This window comes from Oncorhynchus tshawytscha, linkage group LG07 (genome assembly GCF_018296145.1).
Source record: "Oncorhynchus tshawytscha isolate Ot180627B linkage group LG07, Otsh_v2.0, whole genome shotgun sequence".
Taxonomy (NCBI): domain Eukaryota; kingdom Metazoa; phylum Chordata; class Actinopteri; order Salmoniformes; family Salmonidae; genus Oncorhynchus; species Oncorhynchus tshawytscha.
In genome coordinates, this window is record NC_056435.1 from 29,327,447 (window position 1) to 29,355,037 (window position 27,591).

A 27,591-nucleotide genomic window follows, 5' to 3' on the forward strand; every position below is an offset into this window, starting at 1 on the left:
ATCAGACCAGAGGACATTTCTCTAAAAAGTACGATCTTTGTCCCCATGTGCAGTTGCAAACCGTAGTCTGGCTTTTTTATGGCGGTTTTGGAGCAGTGGCTTCTTCCTTGCTGAGCGGCCTTTCAGGTTATGTCGATATAGGACTCGTTTTACTGTGGATATAGATACTTTTATACCTGTTTCCTCCAGCATCTTCACAAGGTCCTTTGCTGTTCTGTGATTGATTTTCACTTTTTCGCACCAAAGTACGTTCATCTCTAGGAGACAGAACGTGTCTCCTTCCTGAGCGGTATGATGGCTGTGTGGTCCCATGTTGTTTATACTTGCGTACAATTGTTTGTACAGATAAACGTGGAACTTTTAGGCGTTTGGAAATTGCTCCCAAGGATGAACCAGACTTGTGGAGGTCTACAATGTTTTTTCTGAGGTCTTGGCTCTTTTGATTTTCCAATGATGTCAAGCAAAGAGGCACTGAGTTTGAAGGTATGCCTTGAAATACATCCACAGGTACATCTCCAATTGACTAAAATGATGTCAATTAGCCTATCAGAAAGCCATGACATAATTTTTGGGAATTTTCCAAGCTGTTTAAAGGCACAGTCAAGTTAGTATATGTGAATGTCAGACCCACTGGAATTGTGATACAATGAATTATAAGTGAAATAATCTGTCTGTAAACAAACAATTTTTGGGAAAAATTACTTGTGTCATGCACAAAGTAGATGCCCTAATCGACTTGCCAAAACTATAGTTTGTTAACAAGAAATTTGTGGTTGAAAAACCAGTTTTATTGACTCCAATTTAAGTGTACTGTATGTAAACGTATGACTTAAGCTGTAGATTATAGCTGTAGTGCAGAGAATGGACTGTAGAGTTTTTTGGGAAGTGCACCTGTGCTGACAGTCTCAATAATGGTTCTCTGTAGCTCAGTTGGTAGACCTAGGTGCTTGCAAAGCCAAGATAGTGGGCTACATTCCTCGGACCACCCATACATAAAAGTATCTGCTAAATGGCATATGTTATTATATTATTATTAGCTGGGGCATTATAGAGGCAATGGGCCAGGCAGAATGTGCCAATCATTTTGGTTATGAGTGCAACTCAGTTGAGTTCTGCTCATCAACGACAACCAGTTTCTGGTTGAGTTGATGTCCTTTTAACCAGTTTCTGGTTGAATTGATGTCATTTCAACCAGGTTTGTCCCTGGGCTGTTAAAAGGATATTGTGAGCTAGACAAAATATCTTTAATGAGGTGAGGAAAACGGATTCCTTGCCAAGAAATTGTTAAGACAGTGAAGTGGAAGAGAACAGAGAGGGGACTCGTTTAATTAATGTATGACATTTCTTTTAAAGAAAAAGAAAACAAAAGAGCAAATGTCAGCACTTCTATTCATTTTTCTCAGGGCTAATTTAAAGTAGCACTTTTTTTTAAAGCGGAACTTAAAAGAACAGTCTCTACAAATATCCATACGTGGACTAGATATGAGTTCATTATAATCATCTCTTAATAGCCTGGATTTGAATAAAGATAATACATTTTTGGGGAATAAAGATAACGTACTGTGTACTAAATTATTAAAGGTTCAATTAGACAAGCAGGGCAAGGAAGACAGAAAGCACATGGGCCACAACATTAAAGATGCCAACATATTGTGCTTGTTATTGCATGTCTTTACTAGGATTACACCTATACAGTATTTTAGTATCTTACTGTTCCATACAGTGCTGTGTGTAGAGATGCTAGCAAGCCCTCTCTTGTCATCATGTGTTTATGCTCTGTTTTCCTCCTAGCCCTCAGGCCTCATGGTGCCTGTTCATTGGTTCATGTGCTCCGACACCCACTGCCTTTCTTTTCACCTCAGGGGCCTAACACACCTGCTACAATATGCCAGTAAAGAGAAACGCATGTACGTAGCATGAACCTAGACACCTAACCCACCTGCCAACAGTTCAATACTGTATGCCAGTAAAACGAACTGTAATAAATGCTTATAATGCTCTGACATACAGTACACAATGAGAAACAAGGAGGGGAACCTATGGCAAAGGCAGAGGAATAAAGCTCCAAACCGTTGTTTTCCATCACCCCTGCTGCTTAATGGAGACAGATATTCTACAACATAGTCCATGTATACTGAACAAAAATATAAACGCAACATGCAACCATTTCAAAGATTTGACTGAGTTACTGTTCATATAAGGAAATTGGTCGAATAAATTAATTAATTAGGCCCTAATCTATGGACTGGGAATACAGACATCTGTTGGTGACAGATGCTTTTGTGTATATATAGTGTATGTGGACACCCCTTCAAATGAGTGGATTTGGCTTTTTCAGTTTACAGTTGCTTACAGGTGCATAATCTCGAGCACAACGCCATGCATTCACCATAGATAAACATTGGCCTTAGAATGGCCTTACTGAAGAGGTCAGTGACTTTCAACGTGGCACTGTCATATGATGCCAGCTTTCCAACAAGTCAGTTTGTCAAATTTCTGCCCTGCTAGAGTTGCCCCAGTAAGTGCTGTTATTGTGAAGTGGAAACGTCTACGAGCAACAACGGCTAAGCCGCAAAGTGGTAGGCCACATAAGCTCAAAGAACGGGGCCACCAAGTGCTGAAGAGTGTAGAGCTTAAAAAAAACGTCTGTCCTCGGTTGCAACACTCACTACCGAGTTCCAAACTTCCTCTGGAAGCAACGTCAGCGCAATAACTGTTTGTCAGAAGCCTAATGAAATGGGTTTCCATGGTCGAGCAGCCACACACAAATCTAAGATCACCATGCGCAATGCCAAGCATCAGCTGGAGTGTTGTAAAGCTCTCTGCCATTGGACTCTGGAGCAGTGGAAACACGTTTGCTGGAGTGATGAATCACGCTTCATCATCTGGCAGACCGACGGACGAATCTGGGTTTTGTGGATGCCAGGAGAACGCTACCTGCCCGAATGCATAGTGCTAACTGTAAAGTTTGGTGGAGGAGGAATAATGGTCTGGGGCTGTTTTTCATGGTTCGGGCTAGGCCCCTTAGTTCCAGTGAAGGGAAAACTTTACGCTATAGCATACAGTGAGATTCTAGACAGTTCTGTGCTTGGGGAATGCCCTTTCCTGTTTCTGCATGACAATGGCTCCATGCACATAGCGACGTCCATACAGAAATGTTTTGTAGAGATTGGTGTGGAAGAACTTGACTGGCCAGCACAGAGCCCTGACCTCAACCCATGCAAACACTTTTGGGATAAATGGAATGCAGACTGCGAGCCAGGCCTAATCGCCCAACGTCATTGCCCGACCTCACTAATTATCTTGTGGCTGAATGGATGCAGCAGTGTTCCAACATCTAGTGGAAAGCCTTCTCAGACAATTGGAGGCTGTTATAGCACCAAAGGGGGGGACAAACTCCATACTAATGCTCATGATTTTGGAATGCGATGTTTCGACAAGCAGGTGTTGGATTGGCTCTGCCCTGCTGTCTGTCTTCTGTCCCTGGTGTTTCTGGCAGGTAGGAATGTGTTGTTATGAACAGCTCAGTAGAAGTTGTAGTAATCACTGTAGTTCTTCCTCCGTAGTGAGGAGGAGCTGAGGCCATATCGTCCACGGCCAGGCCCCTGTCAGCAGCCATCAGCAGGAGCAGTAGCAGAAAGTGTGTACTGGTGAGAGGTCACAGAGGGTTTTGTCTGGAAGGGATACAGCTTTTGTCAAAATGTACTTTTCGTGGCAGGTTAGGAGAACTTGCACAGCAGGTTAGGAAAATTAAATGAAAAGGTTAGTAGAATTAAGTTATGGTTTGATAAAATGCAAAAAATATATATAATTTTGCCGTCAATTTGACAAAATCTGTATCCTATCTAGACTGTCACAGAGCTGTAAGAGTTGGAATGTGCTCAGGGGTAGGGGAACAAGGAACTCGGAACACACAATAGCACCTTGTTTTTATCTATCTTTGAGTGCATTCCATTAGTGTTGAAATGGGTATGTCAGAATACAGTAGTATTGTGTGGATCAGAGTGATGCTAGTAACTTTACAAGTCCTCAGACACACTGTACACTTTGTGAGTGACACGGAGTTAACTCTTCCCCCGAAACACTATATAGTACACTGGGTAAAGACGTCATGAGGGAGAGAAAGGAGATGAAAGATGTCACTAGCTGAGGCTATACAGTTTTTTAAATTTTTTAAATCACTATGAATGTGGTTATGCCTCTAAATTAAGTCATGGTACTGTGTGTGTGTGTGTGTGTGTGTGTGTGTGGTTGAATATGAGCTGGCATCAGGTAGGGCACATGCTCCAAAAGGGCTGTGTGTGTGTGTGTGTGTGTGTGAGAGTACGTACTCTGACTCTGAGAGGACCTGACACCTGGCATGGGAGGTCTCTCTCTGTCCTGTACCATCACATCACATGCACACTGCAGGCACTATGTAGTACAGTAGCTGGAGGATAGCGTGTCATTTGTTGAGATATACCTCCAGTCTCTCCTAAGCAGTGAGGCTTTGTCTTCTGCTCTGCCTCTGTGATACAATTACTCTGTGTTATGGCTCTCCATGTCTCTCTTCTCTCGCCTCTTTTCAACATGCCGATATAGGTTTTTAAAGATTGAAGTACCTCACTTGATTGCAATGACCCAACGTTCAAATGGCAGAGCAGGCAAGCTAACTACCAGCTAAAGTTCTTGCGTGTGCCAATGAGATAATTAAGGTGGCAGAAGTTCACGTGGGAGAGATTAACATTCATTCCAAAACCACACAGAACAGAGGAGGACATCACTCTGCATGCAGTCCTCCTCTACACCATGCAGTTACAGCATGTAGTTACAGCATACAGTTACACCATGGAAGTGGACAACAGGGATTATTCACTAACTACCACTGAGCAGAATAGATTTGCAATGAGATTTGCGGGGAGGATTAGACTGCCACTGGTATTGTAGCGAGCCCTCCCACTGCAGATTAATGTGTTTTGGCAGGTTCTCACTTGGTCAAAACAGAGATGAAAGTGTGAAGCAGGTTATCAGTGCCAGTGTATGACTCCCACCGGTCGGTCCTCAGAGGAAGGGGTATACTGTGTGTTGCTGGGCCCAGATACTGTTGTCAGCCTGGTGTCTAGACACAGCAGATTGTTGGTCCCCCTGGTTAGGGAGCTGTGTGGTCCTGACTGCAGCACAAAGCAGAATAACACTAATGCTTGGCATTCCTTTCTGTCCTAATCCCTCTTTCCCCTGCCTATCGTTTAAGTACATCTTCTCCCTTTTTCCTGATTTCTTATTTTCCTGCATCCTGCCTCTTCCGCTCCCCCCCATTCTTTCTTCCTCCATCTCTTCAACAGATAGCGTTGTCACATTTGCTGATTGGTAGGAGGAAAAAAACATCTGAACTGTTACTATGGCAACTGAGTCTCTGAACTAAGCCAGTCCTCTTCTGCACACACATGCTCTCTCTCTCTCCGTTCTCTCACTTAGATTAAAGCAGAGAGAGAGAGAGAGAGAGAGAGAGTGAGAGAGAGACTATGTAATGAATAATTAGAAGATACTGTACCACAAGCAATTCAAGAGGTGCACGTTTTGGTTGTTACCCTAGCACTACACAGCTGATTCATATATTCAACTAACCATCAGGCTTTGTTGATTTGAATCATCTGTGTAGTGTTAAGGCAAAAACCAACACAAACCCCCTTTGGGTTCCAGAGGACCAAGTTTGGGAAACGCTGGCCTACAAACAGTATGGTATAGGAACACACGTCAGTCTGCTGCTTCTGGGGGACGATGAACAGGCGTTTTCCTCTGCAGAGGTCCTGGTGCTGCATTTGTCCAGGCCAGGGCTTTTATGACTAATGAGGTTGAACAGGAAATGAATGTGCACCAATGTATTCTGGGGGATCCTCCACTTCCCTCTGTGACATCAGTCTGCGTTAATTTGGTAATTAATCTGAATCCATAAAAGGATCTCCAGATAGGAGACCCAATTAGAACATGAGGAATAAGTTGGTTCTGGATGACAATGTGTTCGGTATGTGCGTGTGTAAAAAAAAATATATATATATTGTCACGCCCTGGTCTTAGTATTTTGTGTTTATATAATTATTTGGTCAGGCCAGGGTGTGACATGGGGTTATTTTGTGTTGTGTTGTGGTATTGGGGTTTTAGTAGGTATTGGGATTGTGGCTGAGTAGGGTGTCTCTAGCATAGTCTATGGCTGCCTGAGGTTCTCAATCAGAGTCAGGTGATTCTCGTTGTCTCTGATTGGGAACCATATTTAGGTAGCCTGGGTTTCACTGTGTGTTTGTGGGTGATTGTTCCTGTCTTAGTGTTTTGTATTTCACCAGATAGGCTGTTTCGGTTTTCATTATTTCATTTCGTTAGTTTTGTAGTTTCCGTATGTATAGGTTTTCCTTCATTAAAATATATCATGAATCATCATCACGCTGCATTTTGGTCCGATCCTTGTTCTATCTCTTCGTCAGAGGAGGAGATAGAAGAGAGCCGTAACATATATATATATATATATATATATATTTTTTACACACCCACATACCCAACACATTGTCATCCAGAACCAACTCATTCCTCAGGTTCTAATAATTTATTTTTATTTTTAAATAATACATACTGTATATATATATATATATATATATATATATATATACACACCAAAATGCAGCGTGATGATGATTCATGATATATTTTAATGAAGGAAAACCTATACATACGGAAACTACAAAACTAACGAAATGAAATAATGAAAACCGAAACAGCCTATCTGGTGAAATACAAAACACTAAGACAGGAACAATCACCCACAAACACACAGTGAAACCCAGGCTACCTAAATATGGTTCCCAATCAGAGACAACGAGAATCACCTGACTCTGATTGAGAACCTCAGGCAGCCATAGACTATGCTAGAGACACCCTATATATATATATATATATATATACACACACACATACAATGGCTTGGCCTGTCCTAACATATTCACCTAATGTGAGTCAAAAACAGAACAAATAACAAAACAAAAACAAGACAAACGTTCAACAGGTACTGGTAGGGGCAGGTAGACAGGACAGGACCGGACAGGCATCAAATTGTATTGTCACATACACATGTTTTGCAGATGTAATTGCGGGTGTAGCGAAATGCTTGTGTTTCTAGATACAACAGTGCAGTAATATCAAACAATTTCACAACAATACACACATCTAAGTAAATGAATGGAATTAAGAATATATAAATATATGGATGAGCAATGTCAAAGCGGCATAGACTAAGATACAGTAGAATAGTATAGAATATAGTACATACAAATGAGATGAGTAATGCAAAATATGTAAACATTCTTAAAGTGACTAGACAGGACAGAACTGAACAGGTAGACTGGACACCATTTAATAACAAATTCGACATTTGTCTTTGGGAAGAGTAACCGTGTTGCAGTATATTTGGTAAAAGATTGTTGTAGGGGTTGAATCTTGTTTGGTCATGTCAACCTGATTAGATACAGATTTAAAAAATACAGTTGAAGTCAGAAGTTTACTTTCAGTTTTCACAATTCCTGCTATTTACGCCTAGTAAAAATTCCCTGTCTTAGGTCAGTTAGGATCACCACTTTATTTTAAGAATGTGAAATGTCAGAATAATAGTAGAGAGAATGATATAACACAGCTTTTATTTGTTTCATCACAGTCCCAGTGGGTCAGAAGTACACTCAATTAGTATTTGGTAGCATTGCCCTAAAATATTTTTATTTGGGTCAAATGTTTTGGGTAGCCTTCCACAAGCTACCCACAATAAGTTGGGTGAATTTTGGCCCATTCCTCCTGACAGAGCTGGTGTAACTGAGGCAGGTTTGTAGGCCTCCTTGCTCGCACATGCTTTTTCAGTTCTGCCCACAAATGTTCTATATGATTGAGGTCAGGGCTTTGTGATGGCCTCTCCAATACCTTGACTTTGTTGTCCTTAATCCATTTTGCCACAACTTTGGAAGTATGCTTGGGGTCATTGTCCATTTGGAAGACCCATTTGCGACCAAGCTTTAACTTCCTGACTGATGTCTTGAGATGTTCCTTCAATATATCCACATAATTTTCCTTCCTCATGATGCCATCAATTTTGTGAAGTGCACCAGTCCCTCCTGCAGCAAAGCACCACCACAACATGATGCTACCTCCCCTGTGCTTCACGGTTGGGATGGTGTTCTTCGGCTTGCAAGCCTTCCCCTTTTTCCTCCAACCATAACGATGGTCATTATCAGACCAGAGGACATTTCTCTAAAAAGTACGATCTTTGTCCCCATGTGCAGTTGCAAAACGTAGTCTGGCTTTTTTATGGCAGTTTTGGAGCAGTGGCTTCTTCCTTGCTGAGCGGCCTTTCAGGTTATGTTGATATAGGACTCGTTTTTCCTGTGGATATAGATACGTTTGTACCTGGGATGGTGTTCTTCAGCTTGCAAGCCACCCCTTTTGCCTCCAACCATAACGATGGTCATTATGGCCAAACAGTTCTATTTTTGTTTTATCAGACCAGAGGACATTTCTCCAAAAAGTATGATTAGGTTATGTCAATATAGGACTCGTTTTATCGTGGATATAGATACTTTTGTACCTGTTTCCTCCAGCGTCTTCACAAGGTCCTTTGCTGTTGTTCTGGGATTGATTTGCACTTTTCGCACCAAAGTACATTCATCTCTATCTCTAGGAGACAAAAAAATAACAGTGGCGTCTCCTTCCTGAGCGGTATGACGGCAGCGTGGTCCCATGGTGTTTATACTTGCGTATTATTGTTTGTACAGATGAACTTGGTACCTTCAGGCATTTGGAAATTGCTCCCAAGGATGAATGAGACTTGTGGAGGTCTACACATTTTTTTCTGAGGTCTTGGCTGATTTCTTTTGATTTTCCCGTGATGCCAAGCAAAGGTAGGCCTTGAAATACATCCACAGGCACACCTCCAATTGACTCAAATGATGTCAATTATCAGCCGCTTCTAAAGCCATGACATAATTTTCTGGAATTTTCCAAGCTGTTTAAAGGCAGTCAACTTAGTGTATGTAAACTTCTGGCCCACTGGAATTGTGATACAGTGAATTATGAGTGAAATATTCTGTCTGTAAACAATTGTTGGAGAAATCACTTGTGTCTTTCACAAAGTAGATGTCCTAACCGACTTGCCAAAACTATGGTTTGTTAACAAGAAATCTGTGGAGTGGTTGAAAAACAAGTTTTATTGACGCCAACCTAAGTGTATGTAAACTTCCAACTTCAACTGTAAGTACAAATGAATAATAATAATATATTAGCTGAAAATAAATAGTAGTAGTTAGTGTGTTAGAGAAAACAACACTAGGGTGGGATCAGCTCTTTGGTAGCTGCAAGGAGTTGAGGAGTGGGGTTTTCAGTTTTTGTAGAATTATTTTAATTTCGTCTTTTTTACCCATTATGATGTGGTCTGTGAGAAGGTTAAGCCATTGACAAAGATACAGTTGGTTGAGTAATATTGTTTTTTTTTTGCGGTAGTTAAGGCATTTTCAAAATGGACTGATAATGTTTGGGTGGTAGATCTGATGAGACATTTCCAAGAAGGCAGAGGGATGGGAAGAGTGGAACGCTATGACCGAAAAGGGTGGATAGTTTGTGTTATTTCTTTCCAGAATTGTAGTGGACATTGGGTGGACGGGACCAGGTTTTGTGAAAGTAGTTGTTGGGAGTGTTGTGTGAACAGATGTCGGTGTTAATCAATCCCATTTTGTGTTGAGTGATACGGTATGTGCTCTGTGCATGATCGCACACTCTATAAGTTGTGTTTTGGGCTTGTTAGTCATGGTGAAGATGTTATTGGAGATTTGTTTCCAGAAATAGATATTCGTAGTGATTGCAAGGTCTTTTTCCCATTTTGTAGTCGGTAGGGAGAGATTGGTATCTGTTTTTGATATACTATACTGTACCTCTTACCCAATCAGAGTAAAGCGATGCCATATTGAATTACGTACCTCTTTAAATCATGCAGGGCCAATACCAGCTAGGTATTGATCTGGCCGATTGATCTGATGGAGTGTTTGGGTGCTCGTTATTGTGTGTAGAATGGAAATAACAGTGGCTGTTTGAGCATCCAGGAAGATATTCCTGGAGATGGGAGCTGGGATGGCTTAGTTGTGAGGTGCATGTGAACAACTCCAAAGCTAATGTACACACGCTAACATCAATCAATCAAATGTAATTTATGAAGCCCTTTTTCAACAGCAGTAGTCACAAAGTGCTTATGCAGATACACAGCCGAAAACCCCAAAGAGCAAGCAAAGCAAATGTAGAAGCACAGTGGCTAAGAAAAACTCTATAGAAATGCAGGATCCTAGGAAAAAATCTAGAGGGGAACCAGGCTCCGAGAGGTAGCCAGACCTCTTCATGGTTCTCTCTACCTAACCCCAGCTGCAAATGAATCCCTCATGTCATTTACCACATAAGGATGTTCAAAGGAGATGTCAGCATGTGTCTGAGTTAGAGAAATTATTGAAATGTGTTTGCGACATGAAGGGAAGACGGAGACCCATGTTTGATTTGTGAGATTTCAAAGTAGCTCTGAGATGGTGAGACTTGACAGTGAGGCGTAAATAGATAGATGATATTAAAGACACACATGCTGTATGTATGGCTGTTTACATTGGAATGGTATCCCCATAGGTTGCTACTGCTGCAACAATGGTGTGTGTGTGCTGCAGTGAAATATAATTCTCTTTCTGTAGCTGTTTGTATTAATAACCCTATGAGGCACTTTATTTAGGAGGGAGCTGTGTGTGTGAGTGAGAGAGCTTCTTTGCAGTAATTTCTGTGATTCAGCCATGGAGGGAAAATGTATTTAGCAGTGTGGCACAGAGACCCAGCTGGATCAGACAGCCAGGGAGAATTAGTCCCTGGAGCAGAGCAAAGCAGAGAAGTCACACACACTGCACTTTTGTCCCACAGGAGGGGATTTAATGCCTGTCGATTCCATGTGATTGTAAGTAATGAGACAGCGGAGGTTGAGATGGCATAGAGGAGGACGGACGGTCACAGGGGTCTCTTCATGCTGCTTTAAGCACGCTGCTGCATGGACAGTATGTCACTACCTTAAAACTTCAGCCTCTGTCTGTCCCTTTGATCCTGAGAGAAGTGGACATGTTTCTGTCTCTCCCCTGTTGATAATGACGGCCGCCCACCGGCCCAATCTACCTTACGCACGGTGCATTATGGGGATGTGATTTGTGCCATGAGGGCAGCAGGGCAGCAGGGGTCAGATGGAGATTGGATTAGATACAATCTCCACTGAGGTAGTGTGACACTGAATACAGCTGGCATCAGACTGGCTCATGGTAGCCCCAGCAGGGTTGGCTCCATTGGGGATACTGCCATCTCGGATGAGCCATGTTTTTCTTGATAGAGTGTCAGAGGAGAATGCGTCCCTGTGTCCGATACCTGTCTAAAAATGTATACCTTGACAGAGTGGAATTAAGGAGGTATACTATTAGGTATAACGTGCTTTGGCATCCACCACCTCACTTTCCTGCATTCATTTTCATTACATACAGTCGAGAAGAACTACTGAACATAAGAGCAGCGTCAACTCACCATCAGTACGACCAAGAATATGACTTTCACGAAGCGGATCCTGTGTTCTGCCTTTCACCCAGGACACCGGAATGGATCCCAGCCGGCGACCCCAAAAAACGACTTCGAAAAAGGGGAAAACGAAGCGGTCTTCTGGTCAGACTCCGGAGACGGGCACATCGTGCACCACTCCCTAGCATTCTCCTCGCCAATGTCCAGTCTCTTGCCAACAAGGTTGATGAAATCCGAGCAAGGGTAGCATTCCAGAGGGACATCAGAGACTGTAACGTTCTTTGCTTCACGGAAACATGGTTCACTGGAGAGACGCTATCGGAGACGGTGCAGCCAGCTGGTTTCTCCACGCATCGCGCCGACAGAAACAAACATCTTTCTGATAAGAAGAGGGGCGGGGGCGTATGCTTTATGGTTAACGTGACGTGGTGTGGCCAAAACAACATACAGGAACTCAAGTCCTTCTGTTCACCTGATTTAGAATTCCTCACAATCAAATGTAGACCGCATTATCTACCAAGGGAATTCTCTTCAATTATAATCACAGCCGTATATATTCCCCCCCAAGCAGACACATCGATGGCTCTGAATGAACTTTATTTGACTCTTTGCAAACTGGAATCCATATATCCGGAGGCTGCATTCATTGTAGCTGGGGATTTTAACAAGGCTAATCTGAAAACAAGACTCCCTAAATTTTATCAGCATATCGATTGCGCAACCAGGGCTGGAAAAACCTTGGATCATTGCTATTCCAACTTCCGCGACGCATGTAAGGCCCTGCCCCGCCCTCCTTTCGGAAAAGCTGACCACGACTCCATTTTGTTGATCCCTGCCTACAGACAGAAACTAAAACAAGAAGCTCCCGCGCTGAGGTCTGTTCAACGCTGGTCCGACCAATCTGATTCCACACTCCAAGACTGCTTCCATCACGTGGACTGGGATATGTTCTGTATTGCATCAGACGACAACATTGACGAATACGCTGATTCGGTGTGCGAGTTCATTAGAACGTGCGTTGAAGATGTCGTTCCCATAGCAACGATTAAAACATTCCCAAACCAGAAACCGTGGATTGATGGCAGCATTCGCGTGAAACTGAAAGCGCAAACCACTGCTTTTAATCAGGGCAAGGTGACTGGAAACATGACCGAATACAAACAGTGTAACTATTCCCTCCGCAAGGCAATCAAACAAGCTAAGCGTCAGTATAGAGACAAAGTAGAATCTCAATTCAACGGCTCAGACACAAGAGGTATGTGGCAGGGTCTACAGTCAATCACGGATTACAAAAAGAAAACCAGCACCGTCACGGACCAGGAAGTCTTGCTCCCAGGCAGACTAAATCACTTTTTTGCCCGCTTTGAGGACAATACAGTGCCACTGACACTGCCCGCAACTAAAACATGCGGACTCTCCTTCACTGCAGCCGACGTGAGGAAAACATTTAAACGTGTCAACCCTCGCAAGGCTGCAGGCCCAGACGGCATCCCCAGCCGCGCCCTCAGAGCATGCGCAGACCAGCTGGCTGGTGTGTTTACGGACATATTCAATCAATCCCTATCCCAGTCTGTTGTTCCCACATGCTTCAAGAGGGCCACCATTGTTCCTGTTCCCAAGAAAGCTAAGGTAACTGAGCTAAACGACTACCGCCCCGTAGCACTCACTTCCGTCATCATGAAGTGCTTTGAGAGACTAGTCAAGGACCATATAACCTCCACCCTACCTGACACCCTAGACCCACTCCAATTTGCTTACCGCCCAAATAGGTCCACAGACGATGCAATCTCAACCACACTGCACACTGCCCTAACCCATCTGGACAAGAGGAATACCTATGTGAGAATGCTGTTCATCGACTACAGCTCGGCATTTAACACCATAGTGCCCTCCAAGCTCGTCATCAAGCTCGTCATCAAGCTCGAGACCCTGGGTCTCGACCCCGCCCTGTGCAACTGGGTACTGGACTTCCTGACGGGCCGCCCCCAGGTGGTGAGGGTAGGCAACAACATCTCCACCCCGCTGATCCTCAACACTGGGGCCCCACAAGGGTGCGTTCTGAGCCCTCTCCTGTACTCCCTGTTCACCCACGACTGCGTGGCCACGCACGCCTCCAACTCAATCATCAAGTTTGCGGACGACACAACAGTGGTAGGCTTGATTACCAACAACGACGAGACGGCCTACAGGGAGGAGGTGAGGGCCCTCGGAGTGTGGTGTCAGGAAAAGAACCTCACACTCAATGTCAAAAAAACTAAGGAGATGATTGTGGACTTCAGGAAACAGCAGAGGGAACACCCCCCTATCCACATCGATGGAACAGTAGTGGAGAGGGTAGTAAGTTTTAAGTTCCTCGGCGTACACATCACAGACAAACTGAATTGGTCCACCCACACAGACAGCATCGTGAAGAAGGCGCAGCAGCGCCTCTTCAACCTCAGGAGGCTGAAGAAATTCGGCTTGTCACCAAAAGCACTCACAAACTTCTACAGATGCACAATCGAGAGCATCCTGTCGGGCTGTATCACCGCCTGGTACGGCAACAGCTCCGCCCACAACCGTAAGGCTCTCCAGAGGGTAGTGAGGTCTGCACAACGCATCACCGGGGGGAAACTACCTGCCCTCCAGGACACCTACACCACCCGATGTCACAGGAAGGCCATAAAGATCATCAAGGACAGCAACCATCCAAGCCACTGCCTGTTCACCCCGCTATCATCCAGAAGGCGAGGTCAGTACAGGTGCATCACAGCTGGGACCGAGAGACTGAAAAACAGCTTCTATCTCAAGGCCATCAGACTGTTAAACAGCCACCACTAACATTGAGTGGCTGCTGCCAACACACTGACTCAACTCCAGCCACTTTAATAATGGGAATTGATGGGAAATTATGTAAAATATATCACTAGCCACTTTAAACAATGCTACCTAATATAATGTGTACATACCCTACATTATTCATCTCATATGTCTACGTATATACTGTACTCTATATCATCTACTGCATCCTTATGTAATACATGTATCACTAGCCACTTTAACTATGCCACTTTGTTTACATACTCATCTCATATGTATATACTGCACTCAATACCATCTACTGTATCTTGCCTATGCCGCTCTGTACCATCACTCATTCATATATCTTTATGTACATATTCTTTACCCCCTTACACTTGTGTCTATAAGGTAGTAGTTTTGGAATTGTTAGCTAGATTACTTGTTGGTTATTACTGCATTGTCGGAACTAGAAGCACAAGCATTTCGCTACACTCGCACTAACATCTGCTAACCATGTGTATGTGACAAATCAAATTTGATTTGATTTAAATAACCCATCCCTCTGGTATCCTGAATAAGAAATGTATTACTGTATGACTATTGATATCAATTCTACATAAAGCGAAGCCAATTTAGATGTAATCCGAGTGCTCGCCTTAGCTGACACATCAGCTAAGATTGTTACTAGCAATCTAATTGGTGCAATCCCCCTACCTTATTTTGAGATCCATTTATTAAGCTAACCGGTTCTGCTCACATACAGTGCCTTGCGAAAGTATTCGGCCCCCTTGAACTTTGCGACCTTTTGCCACATTTCAGGCTTCAAACATAAAGATATAAAACTGTATTTTTTTGTGAAGAATCAACAACAAGTAGGACACAATCATGAAGTGGAACGACATTTATTGGATATTTCAAACCTTTTTAACAAATCAAAAACTGAAAAATTGGGCGTGCAAAATTATTCAGCCACCTTAAGTTAATACTTTGTAGCGCCACCTTTTGCTGCGATTACAGCTGTAAGTCGCTTGGGGTATGTCTCTATCAGTTTTGCACATCGAGAGACTGAAATTTTTTCCCATTCCTCCTTGCAAAACAGCTCGAGCTCAGTGAGGTTGGATGGAGAGCATTTGTGAACAGCAGTTTTCAGTTCTTTCCACAGATTCTCGATTGGATTCAGGTCTGGACTTTGACTTGGCCATTCTAACACCTGGATATGTTTATTTTTTAACCATTCCATTGTAGATTTTGCTTTATGTTTTGGATCATTGTCTTGTTGGAAGACAAATCTCCGTCCCAGTCTCAGGTCTTTTGCAGACTCCATCAGGTTTTCTTCCAGAATGGTCCTGTATTTGGCTCCATCCATCTTCCCATCAATTTTAACCATCTTCCCTGTCCCTGCTGAAGAAAAGCAGGCCCAAACCATGATGCTGCCACCACCATGTTTGACAGTGGGGATGGTGTGTTCAGGGTGATGAGCTGTGTTGCTTTTACGCCAAACATAACGTTTTGCATTGTTGCCAAAAAGTTCAATTTTGGTTTCATCTGACCAGAGCACCTTCTTCCACATGTTTGGTGTGTCTCCCAGGTGGCTTGTGGCAAACTTTAAACAACACTTTTTATGGATATCTTTAAGAAATGGCTTTCTTCTTGCCACTCTTCCATAAAGGCCAGATTTGTGCAATATACGACTGATTGTTGTTCTATGGACAGAGTCTCCCACCTCAGCTGTAGATCTCTGCAGTTCATCCAGAGTGATCATGGGCCTCTTGGCTGCATCTCTGATCAGTCTTCTCCTTGTATGAGCTGAAAGTTTAGAGGGACGGCCAGGTCTTGGTAGATTTGCAGTGGTCTGATACTCCTTCCATTTCAATATTATCGCTTGCACAGTGCTCCTTGGGATGTATAAAGCTTTGGAAATCTTTTTGTATCCAAATCCGGCTTTAAACTTCTTCACAACAGTATCTCGGACCTGCCTGGTGTGTTCCTTGTTCTTCATGATGCTCTCTGCGCTTTTAATGGACCTCTGAGACTATCACAGTGCAGGTGCATTTATACGGAGACTTGATTACACACAGGTGGATTGTATTTATCATCATTAGTCATTTAGGTCAACATTGGATCATTCAGAGATCCTCACTGAACTTCTGGAGAGAGTTTGCTGCACTGAAAGTAAAGGGGCTGAATAATTTTGCACGCCCAATTTTTCAGTTTTTGATTTGTTAAAAAGTTTGAAATATCCAATAAATGTCGTTCCACTTCATGATTGTGTCCCACTTGTTGTTGATTCTTCACAAAAAAATACAGTTTTATATCTTTATGTTTGAAGCCTGAAATGTGGCAAAAGGTCGCAAAGTTCAAGGGGGCCGAATACTTTCGCAAGGCACTGTATCTTGCTGCTACTGCTAGTATGCATTTGCTAAATTTTCTCCCATCACCACCCCAGCCTCCACCTGTTAGGTTCTGTTTTCCTGCTTGGAGATTGGTGTAGTTTACCGCACTCACTGCTTTTAGGAAATGTTATATATGCTTTGCTTGGGCAGTGAGCTACCCTGAAGGAGCAGAGCCTATATCGCTAAGACATTTCTTAAATAAATGGTTAAACATATTTCTAGTTGGTGTTTCCTTTCTGAAATGTAGTTTTATGTGACTTGTCTGTATCACACAAAGCAATTAGGATGCAATTTCCGTTGCAGGTGCAATTGATATAGCAACTGTGATATAGAAAGCAATTAAAATGCAATTGAAATTGCATGCAACATCCAACCCTGTCATACATCACATTATGGTTTCATCATTAATGATTTGTTTATCCAAACATTTGGTAATTGCAACAGCAGCAATATAGACAAAATGCTGGCTGTACAATTTAGCTAGCTAGCCAAAATGTTACATATTTGCCAACCATATTTTACCAAGCTAGCTAACTAGCTAGCGATGAGCTAAGCTAGCTAGCAAGTGCAGTTCATGTTGGAAAGTTTTGGTTGAAACTGGACAGAGAAAGGTCTGGGTTCACTTTTAAAATGAATTTGATTGATTGCCAGACCATGTACATAAACCATGACTAGCCATGGTGTCTAGAATGTTTTATGCATTTCCCATTTGGGGTCTCTTTTGTCATGGTTTGCAGCAGCACTGGCAGCTATGTTGACATGGCAACTGGGTCGGAGTTCCAAACGGAACGATGTGATGAGTCATGTAAACTTTATTCTGCTCACTGATTGGACATCGCATACAGTCAGTTGTTATATCAGTTATTCACGTTATAGTTAACATAGCTTACTCAATATGATTAGATAATGACTAGGGTTGTTGTGGTGACCGTATTACCGCCACACTGGCAGTCGAGTCATGACGAAGTCAAATTCCATGTGACCGTTGTTTCACGGTAATCTCCTCTTATGCACTCTGCACATGTGTTGGTAGAATGTATATGGCACCGACAGACATGACAGCTCTGCGTCTAGCTCTTAAGCAACTTTGCAGTTTTTTTGGGTGTTATTTCTTACATTATTAGCCCAGAATGTTTTTTTTGTGTTATTACATACTGCCGGAAATAACCTTTTGGATATCAGAGCAACAGTGACTATCCAGCATTAAGTCCAGAAATACGACCTTCCCAAATTGGAACCTTTTGTTCGTACCCCACAGGGCAATTGAACTTATCCCAGAGGCTGCTCCAAGATGCCGCCGGCGGAGAAGAGCTATTCAGAGTGGACTTCTAGTCCGACTCAGGAGGCGTGCACACACTCCACCGCTTCCAAGTATTTTACATGCTTATGTTCACCCTTCCAGAGAGACATCAGGGACTGTAACATACTCTGTTTCCCTGAATCTTGACTCTCTCTGGATATACTGTCCACGTCCATACAGCCAGCTGGGTTCTAAGTACATCGCGCAGACAGGAATAAAGAACTCTCCGGGAAGAAGAAAGGCAGTGGTGTATGTTTCATGATTAACTACTCATGGTATGGTTGTGATAACGTACAGGAACTCAAGTCCTTTTTTTTTTCACTCGACCTAGAATGTCTCACAATCGACCATATTACCTCCCAAGATAATTATCTTTGGTTATAGTCACAGCCATGTATTTTCCACCTCAAGCCAATACCTCGACGGCCCTCAAGGAACTACACTGGACTTTGTGCAAACTGGAAACCATGTATCCCGAGGGCGCATTTATTGTAGCTGGGGATTTTAACAAAGCAAATTTGAGGAAAACGCTACCGAAGTTCTATCAACACATTGCCTGTAGTACTTGCGCTACAAGAACACTCAACCATTGTTACTCTTCCTTCCGGGATGGCTACAAAGCCCTCTAGCCTTCTCTTCGGCAAATCAGATCACAACTCAATTCTGCACCTCCCTTCCAATAGGAAGAATCTCAAACAGGAAGTGCCTGTGCTAAGATCTATTCAATGCTGGTCTGTCCAATCAGAATCCATGCAAGATTGACTTTATCACACAGACTGGGAAATGTTCTGGGTTGCCTCTGAGAATAACATTGAGATATACATGGACACGGTGACTGAGTTCATCAGGAAATGTATAGGCGATGTTGTTCCCACTGTGACTATTAAAACCTACCCAAACCAAAAACCGTGGATAGATGGCAGCATTACCACAAAACAAAGCACGAACCACCGCATTTAACCAAGGTGACTGGGAATATGGTTGAATACAAACAGTGTAATTATTCCCTCAGTAATGCTATCAAACAGGCAAAACATCAGTACAGAGACAAAGTGGGGTCAGACACGAGACATTTGTGGCAGGGTCTACAGATGGATTAGTAAGGGAAAACCAGCCACGTCGAACACTGACGTCTTGCTCCCGGACAAGCTAAATCGCTTTGAGGATGGCACAGTGCCACCGATGTGATCCACTCCCAAGGTCTGTGGGCTCTCATTTTCCGTGTGCAATGGGAGTAAGACATTTAAGCGTGTTAACTAACACAAGGCTGTCGGTTCAGACGGTATCCCTAGCCTCGTCCTCAGATCATTCGCAGAACAGCTGGCTGGAGTATTTACGGACATATTCAATCTCTCCCTATCCCAGTTTGCTGTCCCCACTTGCTTCAAGATGTCCACCATTGTTACAGGTTCCCAAGAAAAACAAAGCTAACTGAACTAAATGACTATCACCCCATAGCACTCACTCCTGTCATCATGAAGTGATTTGAGAGGCTGGTTAAGGATCATATCACCTCCACCTTACCTGACACCCCAGACCCACTTCAATTTGCATACCGTCCCAATACATCAAACGATGATGCATTGAACTTCACACTTCCCTATCCCATCTGGACAAGAGGAAAACCTATGTAAGAATGCTGTTCATTGACTATAGCTCAGCCTTCAACACCATAGTAACCTCCGAGCTCCTCATTAAGCTTGGGGCCTTGTGTTTGAATACCGCCCTGTGCAACTGGGTCCTCGACTTCCTGACGGGCAGCCCTCAGGTGGTGAAGGTAGGAAACAACACCTCCACTTCGCTGATCCTAAACACAAGGGCCTCACAAGGGTGGGTGCTCAGCCCCCCCCTGTACTCATTGTTCACCCATGACTGCGTGGCCATGCACGCATCCAACTCAATCATCAAGTTTGCAGACAACACAACAGTAGTAGGTCTGATTACCAACCAGGAAAAGACAGCCTACTGGGAGGAGGTGAGGGCCCAAAGGAGCTGATCGTGGACTTCAGGAGACAACCGAGATTACGACCCTATTCACATCGACGGGACAGCAGTGGAGAAGGTGAAAAGCTTCAAGTTCCCCAGCGTACACATCACTGACAGTCTGAAAAGGCGCAACATTGAACTCTTTAACCTCAGGAGGCTGAAGAAATGTGTCTTGGTCCCTAAGACCCTCACACATTTTTACAGATGTACAATTGAGAGCATCCTATCGGGCTATATCGCTGCTATATCACTATATCAACTGCACTGCAGGACTCTCCAGAGGGTGGTGCGGTCTACCCAACACATCACCGGGGGCACAATACCTGCCCTCCAGGACATATACAGCACCTGATGTCACAGGAAGGCCAAATAGATCATCAAGGACATCAACCACCCGAGCCATGGCCTGTTCAACCCGCTATCATCCAGAAGGCGAGGTCAGTACAGGTGCATCAAAGCTGGGACCGAGAGACTGAAACACAGCCATCAGACTGTTTAAATAGGCATCACTAGCCAGCTTCCGGTTACTCAACCCTCGACCTTAAAGGCTGCTGCCCTATGTAAATAAACATGGAATCACTGGTCACTTTTTAAATGGAACACTAGTCACTTTCATAATGTTTACTGTTTTACTCATTTCGTATGTACAGTTGAAGTCGGAAGTTTACATACTCCTTAGCCAAATACATTTAAATTCAGTTTTTTCACAATTCCTGACATTTAATCATAGGGAAATTCCCTGTCTTAGGTCAGTTAGGGTCACCACTTTATTTTAAGAATGTGAAATGTCAAAATAATGGTAGAGAGAATGATTTATTTCAGCTTTTATTTCTTTCATCACATTCCCAGTGGGTCAGAAATTTACATAGATTCAATTAGTATTTGGTAGCATTGCCTTTAAATTGTTTAACTTGGGTCAAACGTTTCAGGTCATATTCCACAAGCTTCCCACAATAAATTGGGTGAATTTTGGCCCACTTCTCCTGACAGAGCTGGTGTAACTGAGTCAGGTTTGTAGGCCTCCTTGCTCCCACATGCTTTTTCAGTTCTGCCCACAAATCTTCTATGGGATTGAGGTCAGGGCTTTGTGATGGCCACTCTAATACCTTGACTTGGTTGTCCTTATGCCATTTTGCCACAACTTTGGAAGTATGCTTGGTGTCATTGTCCATTTGGAAGAATTTTTTTGCGACCAAGCTTTAACTTCCTGACTGATGTCTTGAGATGATGCTTCAATATATCCACATAATTGTCCTGCTTCATGATGCCATCTATTTTGTGAAGTTCACCAGTCCCTCCTGCAGCAAAGCACCCCCACAACATGATGCTGCCACCCCCGTGCTTCACTGTTGGGATGGTGTTCTTTGGCTTGCAAGCCTCCCCCTTTTTCCTCCAAACATAATGATGGTCATTATGGCCAAACAGTTCCTATTTTTGCTTCATCAGACCAGAGGACATTTCTCTAAAAAGTACGATCTTTTCCCAATGTGCAGTTGCAAACCATAGTCTGGCTTTTTTTATGGCGGTTTTGGAGCAGTGGCTTCTTCCTTGCTGAGCGGCCTTTCAGGTTATGCCGATATTACTGTGGATATGGATACTTCTGTACCTCTTTCCTCCAGCATCTTTACAAGGACCTTTGCTGATCTTTGATTGATTTTCACTTTTCGCACCAAAGTACGTTCATCTCAAGGCGACAACGTGTCTCCTTCCTGAGCGGTATGACGGCTGCGTGGTCCCATTGTGTCTATACTTGCGTACTATTGTTTGTACAGATGAACATGGACCCTTCAGGCGTTTGGAAATTGCTCCCAAGGATGAACCAGACTTGTGGAAGTCTACAGTCTTTTTTCTGAGGTCTTGGCTGATTTCTTTTGATTTTCCCATGATGTCAAGCAAAGAGGCACTGAGTTTGAAGGTAGGCCTTGAAATACATCCACAGGTACACCTCCAATTGCCTAAAATGTCAATTAGCCTATCAGAAGCTTCTAAAGCCATGACATAATTTTCTGGAATTTTACAAGCTGTTTAAAGGCACAGTCAACTTAGTGTATGTAAACTTTTGACCCACTGGAATTGTGATACAGTGAAATATTCTGTCTGTAAACAATTGTTGGAAAGATTTATTGTGTCATGCACAAAGTAGATGTCCTAACCGACTTTCCAAAACTATAGTTTGTTAACAAGAATTGTATGGAGTGGTTGAAAAACAAGGTTTAATGACTCCAACTTATGTGTATGTAAACGTCCGACTGTATATACTGTACTCTATTGTATTTTAGTCTATGCCACTCTGACATTGCTCATCCCAATATTTATATATTTCTTAATTCCATTCTTTTACTTTTAGATTTGTGTCTGTTGTGAATTGTTAGATACTACTGTACTGTTGGAGCTAGGAACACAAGCATTTAGCTTCACCCGCTTTAACATCTGCTAAATATGTGTATGTGACCAATAAAATTTGATTTGATTTAGTACCCAGCTCGTTAACAACCATTAGGTTGCTAATACCCTTGTACTCACCACTCTGACATCAATGCAAATACAATAGAATATCACATCAAACACTGATCATTAAAACAGTATCATCATTTTAAAACTCACCTCACTGTGATGGTAATTTTGAAGAAAGAAAATCAACAACAGGTTGACAATTTGTGGAAAACATGGTCTGAATTAAAATGTTGATTTGTTTCTTTATACAAAAGCCTCATTTAAGTGATAATGCCATAGAAGCTGGTGTTTGGAGGATATATTGGCACGTGTTGTTAGGCCCGAGACGACTAAGTTGAGGCAAACCATGCCAATATATCCTCCGAACACCGGCTTTGAGGTCATTGTCACTTTAATACAGGTTACCAACATATTCAAATAACAATTGACATTTGTTTTCATGAAACAGTTATTTTGATTAATTTATTCAAGCTATTTCATCCCTCCACAATATATAGATACAAATCTAGGGTTGCTAAGGCTGGTTGTTCATTCTATTGGTTCGGTTGCCAGAGACCTAAACCAGTAGTTCAATCTTTTTGTTCTGTATCAGTGGACAATACCCAGTCATTCTTTCTAAATGTTCCATTGCCATCCCTTGCTTGCTAGCTAGTCAACTACCGCTAACTTACTGTCACGTCAAAAAGCCGTCAGAATAACAGCAAAGTAACTGCATTTGCGTTTGTTTAATCTGCTTTCAAGTGACATTTATTTGCATACATCCATGACAATGAACTAAGGGTGCCCTGATTTTGCCTGCCATAGAAAATGTCCTCTCTCATCAGGACACTGTTGTTCAGAGGAGCTAGCCAACACAACTAAAACAATCCCTTGAAACTGAAGCTGGAAAGACAACAAACTAGCTGCATTTCATTTTACCTGTTTTCTATTAATAGTTCTTTGTATATATCCATAAAAATGATACTGATTTATGACTTTGACTGGCTGAGAAAAGTTGCCTGACTGTCTCATCCCGACACGTTCATTAATATGGGGCAGCTGGAGATCGAATTTGAATATTGAAGGAATGTTGCAAATGTTGGACAGACAGACAGCAATGTTCATACAGATCTCCGCTGTTGAAAACTAAATGTTAGTCTAAAAGAAATGTGAGATAATGTCTAGATGCTTTTAATAGTGGAAATCAAGTTTATAAATTGCCTGGCTGGGCTGATGAGACAGTGTATTGCGCAATCAGATGGAACAGAGTAAATGGGCATTTTAATGTCATAGATTTAGCCGGTGGTAAGTTGTGGAATGCACTTTTTAAAATAATTGTTTCTTTATGAAATTGGGGAGAAAAAGGGTTAGTTTCCAATTGGTAGTTAGTCTTGTCCCATCGCTGTAACACCTGTACGGACTCGGGAGAGGCAAAGGTCGAGAGCCTTGCGTCCTCTTAAACACAACCCAACCAATCCTCACGGCTTCTTGACACAATGCCCATTTCACCCAGACCTTAGTTACTTTTCACAATGAGGGAATGTTTGGCCTTAACCTGGATGTGGCCTGAACCTGTCCTTAACCCAATGTGTCAGAGGAAACACCATACACCTGGCGACCTTGTCAGCGTGCATGCACCCGGCCCGCCACAGGAGTTGCTAGAGCACGATGGGACATGGACATCCCTGCCGGCCAAACCCTCCCCTAACGACTCTGGGCCAATTGTGTGCCGCCCCATAGGCCTCCCGATCGCGGCCGGCTGTGACAGAGCCTGGACTCGAACAAGAATTTCTAGTGGCACAGCTACACAGCTAGCGCTGCGATGCAGTGCCTTAGACCATTGCGCCACTCGGGAGGCGGAATGTGCTTTTATCCAATCAGCATTAGACCCACCTGTTGTATAAAAGCCTACCACATATTAAGCGCGGCTGAAAAACCATTAAAACCATTAAACGATGCTGCAGGGCAGCTTACAGAATTAGCCTACAATTATATGAATTTGTATTTGATTTTGAATAGCCTAGTAATAGGGTAATTTTTTTGTATTTTCATAATTAATAAGCTGACACATGACCTTTTTAGCTACAGAATATCTCATCACTGTGCGTTTCCATCTCCTGTACTCTCTCCTTCATTCCTTTCTCCATTACGCAGAGAGAGGTGCTCTCAACAGTTTAATGAAATGTGTTTTGTTGTGAAAACATGTTGCTATCGATGTTCCCGAACAGATTTCACTTGGTTTGGCTGCAGGAACAGGGTTGGATAACCCCATGGCATATAGAGTTTGGGTGGAATATCACCTGTTGCACAGAGAGAGGCTGCATGCTCCTCAAACAGTGGTTGATGGATGGAGTGAAAAATAAGTGTATTATTAACCCAGACATTTCCATATGCAATCCCGTGTGAAGCAGAGTTTTGATGGTTGCCACTAATAAGAGAGGGATCCCAGCTGCTACGATATTTATTTCTCAGCTGCTAATGTTAATCACAGCTCAGCATGATTGAAATCAAACGGGAAAGCGGCCTCCATTCAATATTCGAGTGCATACGGATTACATTTTTTTTTTTTACCCTAACCCTGTTCCTGCCCATTTTGATTTTGGGCCATTCTAAATCAAAACTGATTTGAAATATTAGTAAAGACAAGATTAAATTGAGAATAGTCTGATGGGTGAAAATATGATCACTTGATGAGAGAACAGAGTGTGCAGCCTGAGACAAGGAACTGTCACACCCTGACCATAGTTTGCTTTGTATGTTTCTATGTTTTGGTTGGTCAGGGTGTGAGCTGAGTGGGCATTCTATGTTACATGTCTAGTTTGTCTATTTCTTTGTCTGGCCTGATATGGTTCTCAATCAGAGGCAGGTGTTAGTCATTGTCTCTGAATGGGAACCATATTTAGGTAGCCTGGGTTTCACTGTGTGTTTGTGGGTGATTGTTCCTGTCTCTGTGTTTTGTACCAGTTAGGGCTGTTTTGGTTTTCCACGTTTTTGTAGTGGTCGTGTTTATCCTTTTTGTTATTAAACATGAATCAATATAATCACGCCGCATTTTGGTCCGCTTCTCCTTCACAACAGGAACAGAGCGCAAGCTTCTTTTTGCGTTTTTTTTCTTTTCTTCAAATCATCAATAGACACATGCATCATGCAGCCCATATACGTTTGGATTTCTTAGACATTCTAAGGTTTTGTATCATTCACAACTCAAGTTGCCAAATACATCTACCCTATAGGACCTGTTTCAAATGATCCCTTTTACACTCAAAATATACTTTCTATTTTATTAAATAATTGCGCAGGAGACAAGTATATCTTGTCTGCTAAATGAACTAGCATACAGCCCATGGCATTTCACATAGTCAGATAACATATAGTATGCCTGTTCTGTTCATCTGAAATACATTTTCATCATATCATAGTGTTTCTTTAGACCTGCTTAAATTAAGATTCATTGTGATGGTGTATGTTGAATTGATTGATTGGACTTTTTGAAATGTAGATGTTCCAAAGGATCAGCATCAGCTGCTGGTATGTGCGGAGGCCTGGAGATGCTAAACGTGTTTATGTTTATTAACACGTTTAGCAGCCATTTTGTATGACAAGCTGATAAAATGTCATGACGCCACAGCCCTAGTAATGACCACTACCATTACTCTTTAGCGAGGATATCTCACTGTTTAATTCTACATGCTCACAATCATAACTCGATTGAAAGTACCAGTGGCTCCCAGAGCGAACAATATTCAGTCCACAATCTTGCATGCAGCTAAATGAATTGCAGGACTTTCTCTGGTGATTGCATCGTCTCAACTGCTGAAGCACTGCTTGCCTAAGTAGAAGATGATTACCTGAATGAGAGATGTCTTAAATGAAGTGAATGTCCTTGATGACAAGGTGGCTTTTAGCAGACAGTCACCACAGGAAGCAGAACGATGGTGGCGTTCTGCAGCACTGTTTATCTGTTACAGCCTCTGTTTGTTGTATATGGCTCTGGAGGCCAGAGAATAACTGCTACCACCAAAGAGCTGAATCACATTAACCTATGGCATTTTGAAATGTAATTTTGCGATGTCATACCTTGCTGTCGCTGCTGCCTGAGATATACCCAGTTGGTACAGGCACCTACTTGCATACTGTTTGGAAAACTCTCTTTTTGTGTCATGCAGGTCACTTAGCTTTTGTTTTAAGAATGAAACAATGTATTTTTTGTGTGTTTTTTTTTAGGTTAAGGAGAGGTTGCTATGCCAACAGAGCCTGGCCCTGAGTCAGAGGTGAAGAACGCAGCAGAAGTGTCCTCCCAGCAGAAGGGGGCAGCAGCAGGCATGCAAGACTCTGCTTCAGACGGCAAGATGGCTAAACAGGTACATAGGAGAGCACAGGCAGTTCAATCTACACTATAATTAGGGCCTTGTGTTTTTTCTGGTGAGATCACGTGTAATCTTCGTCCTACATCAACCATTGACAGACATTTACACACATTCAGTGATGTCATAATTATAATGTAAACTATCAAAGTAAAGAAAGTCGCACATTCCATTATATAAACTCCTAGCAATTTAATGGGTATTTACCAACGTTTCGGCATCACTGTGCCTTCTTCAGGGTGATGCCGAAACGTTGATAAATACCCATTAAATTGCTGGGAGTTTATATATGGAGTGTGCGACTTTCTTTATTTTGATAGTTTATAGTTTATTGTTAGTCAGCACCTCCACACAAACAAATTTTTCTGGGTGTGTGCCAGCTCATGTTTTTTAAAGTCGTAATTATAATGGACATCATTAATTTACTTAGAATTTCACCTGTGACTATGTAACGCCCCTATGTAGGACCAGGACTCCAAACTGATCGACGACCACAGGGAAACAGACGACGTGTCAGAGAAGACCACCCCATGCAAGAACCCCAAGTCCCCCCAGAAGACTTCCAAACGGCCAAAGACTGTTCCCTTCAAGGTCACCCTACTGGACACCTCTGACTATGAGGCGGGGATTGAGGTAAGGAACCTCCCTCCAGAGCAGTGCTATGTTTTACTATTGCAGGCCACATTTCCAAGTCCTGGAAGGAACCAGTCAAAATATGTTTGTGTGGTTTTACCAGCAGATGCGACTAGTTTCT

The 27,591-nt window shown here is 42.7% G+C and overlaps 1 protein-coding gene across 9 annotated transcripts in view; it reads left to right on the top strand.

Annotated features, from left to right (window-relative positions):
• LOC112254339 (band 4.1-like protein 1) overlaps positions 1-27,591 on the top strand; it is a 125,064-nt gene that overhangs the window by 51,509 nt on the left and 45,964 nt on the right. For all 9 annotated transcript variants that reach the window (XM_042324262.1, XM_042324261.1, XM_042324265.1 and 6 more), the window contains exons 2-3: positions 26,698-26,834; positions 27,303-27,470. In XM_042324262.1, coding sequence (XP_042180196.1) covers positions 26,715-26,834; positions 27,303-27,470 — 288 coding nt within the window. In that variant the 5' untranslated portion in view covers positions 26,698-26,714. The remainder of the gene's footprint in view (positions 1-26,697; positions 26,835-27,302; positions 27,471-27,591) is intronic.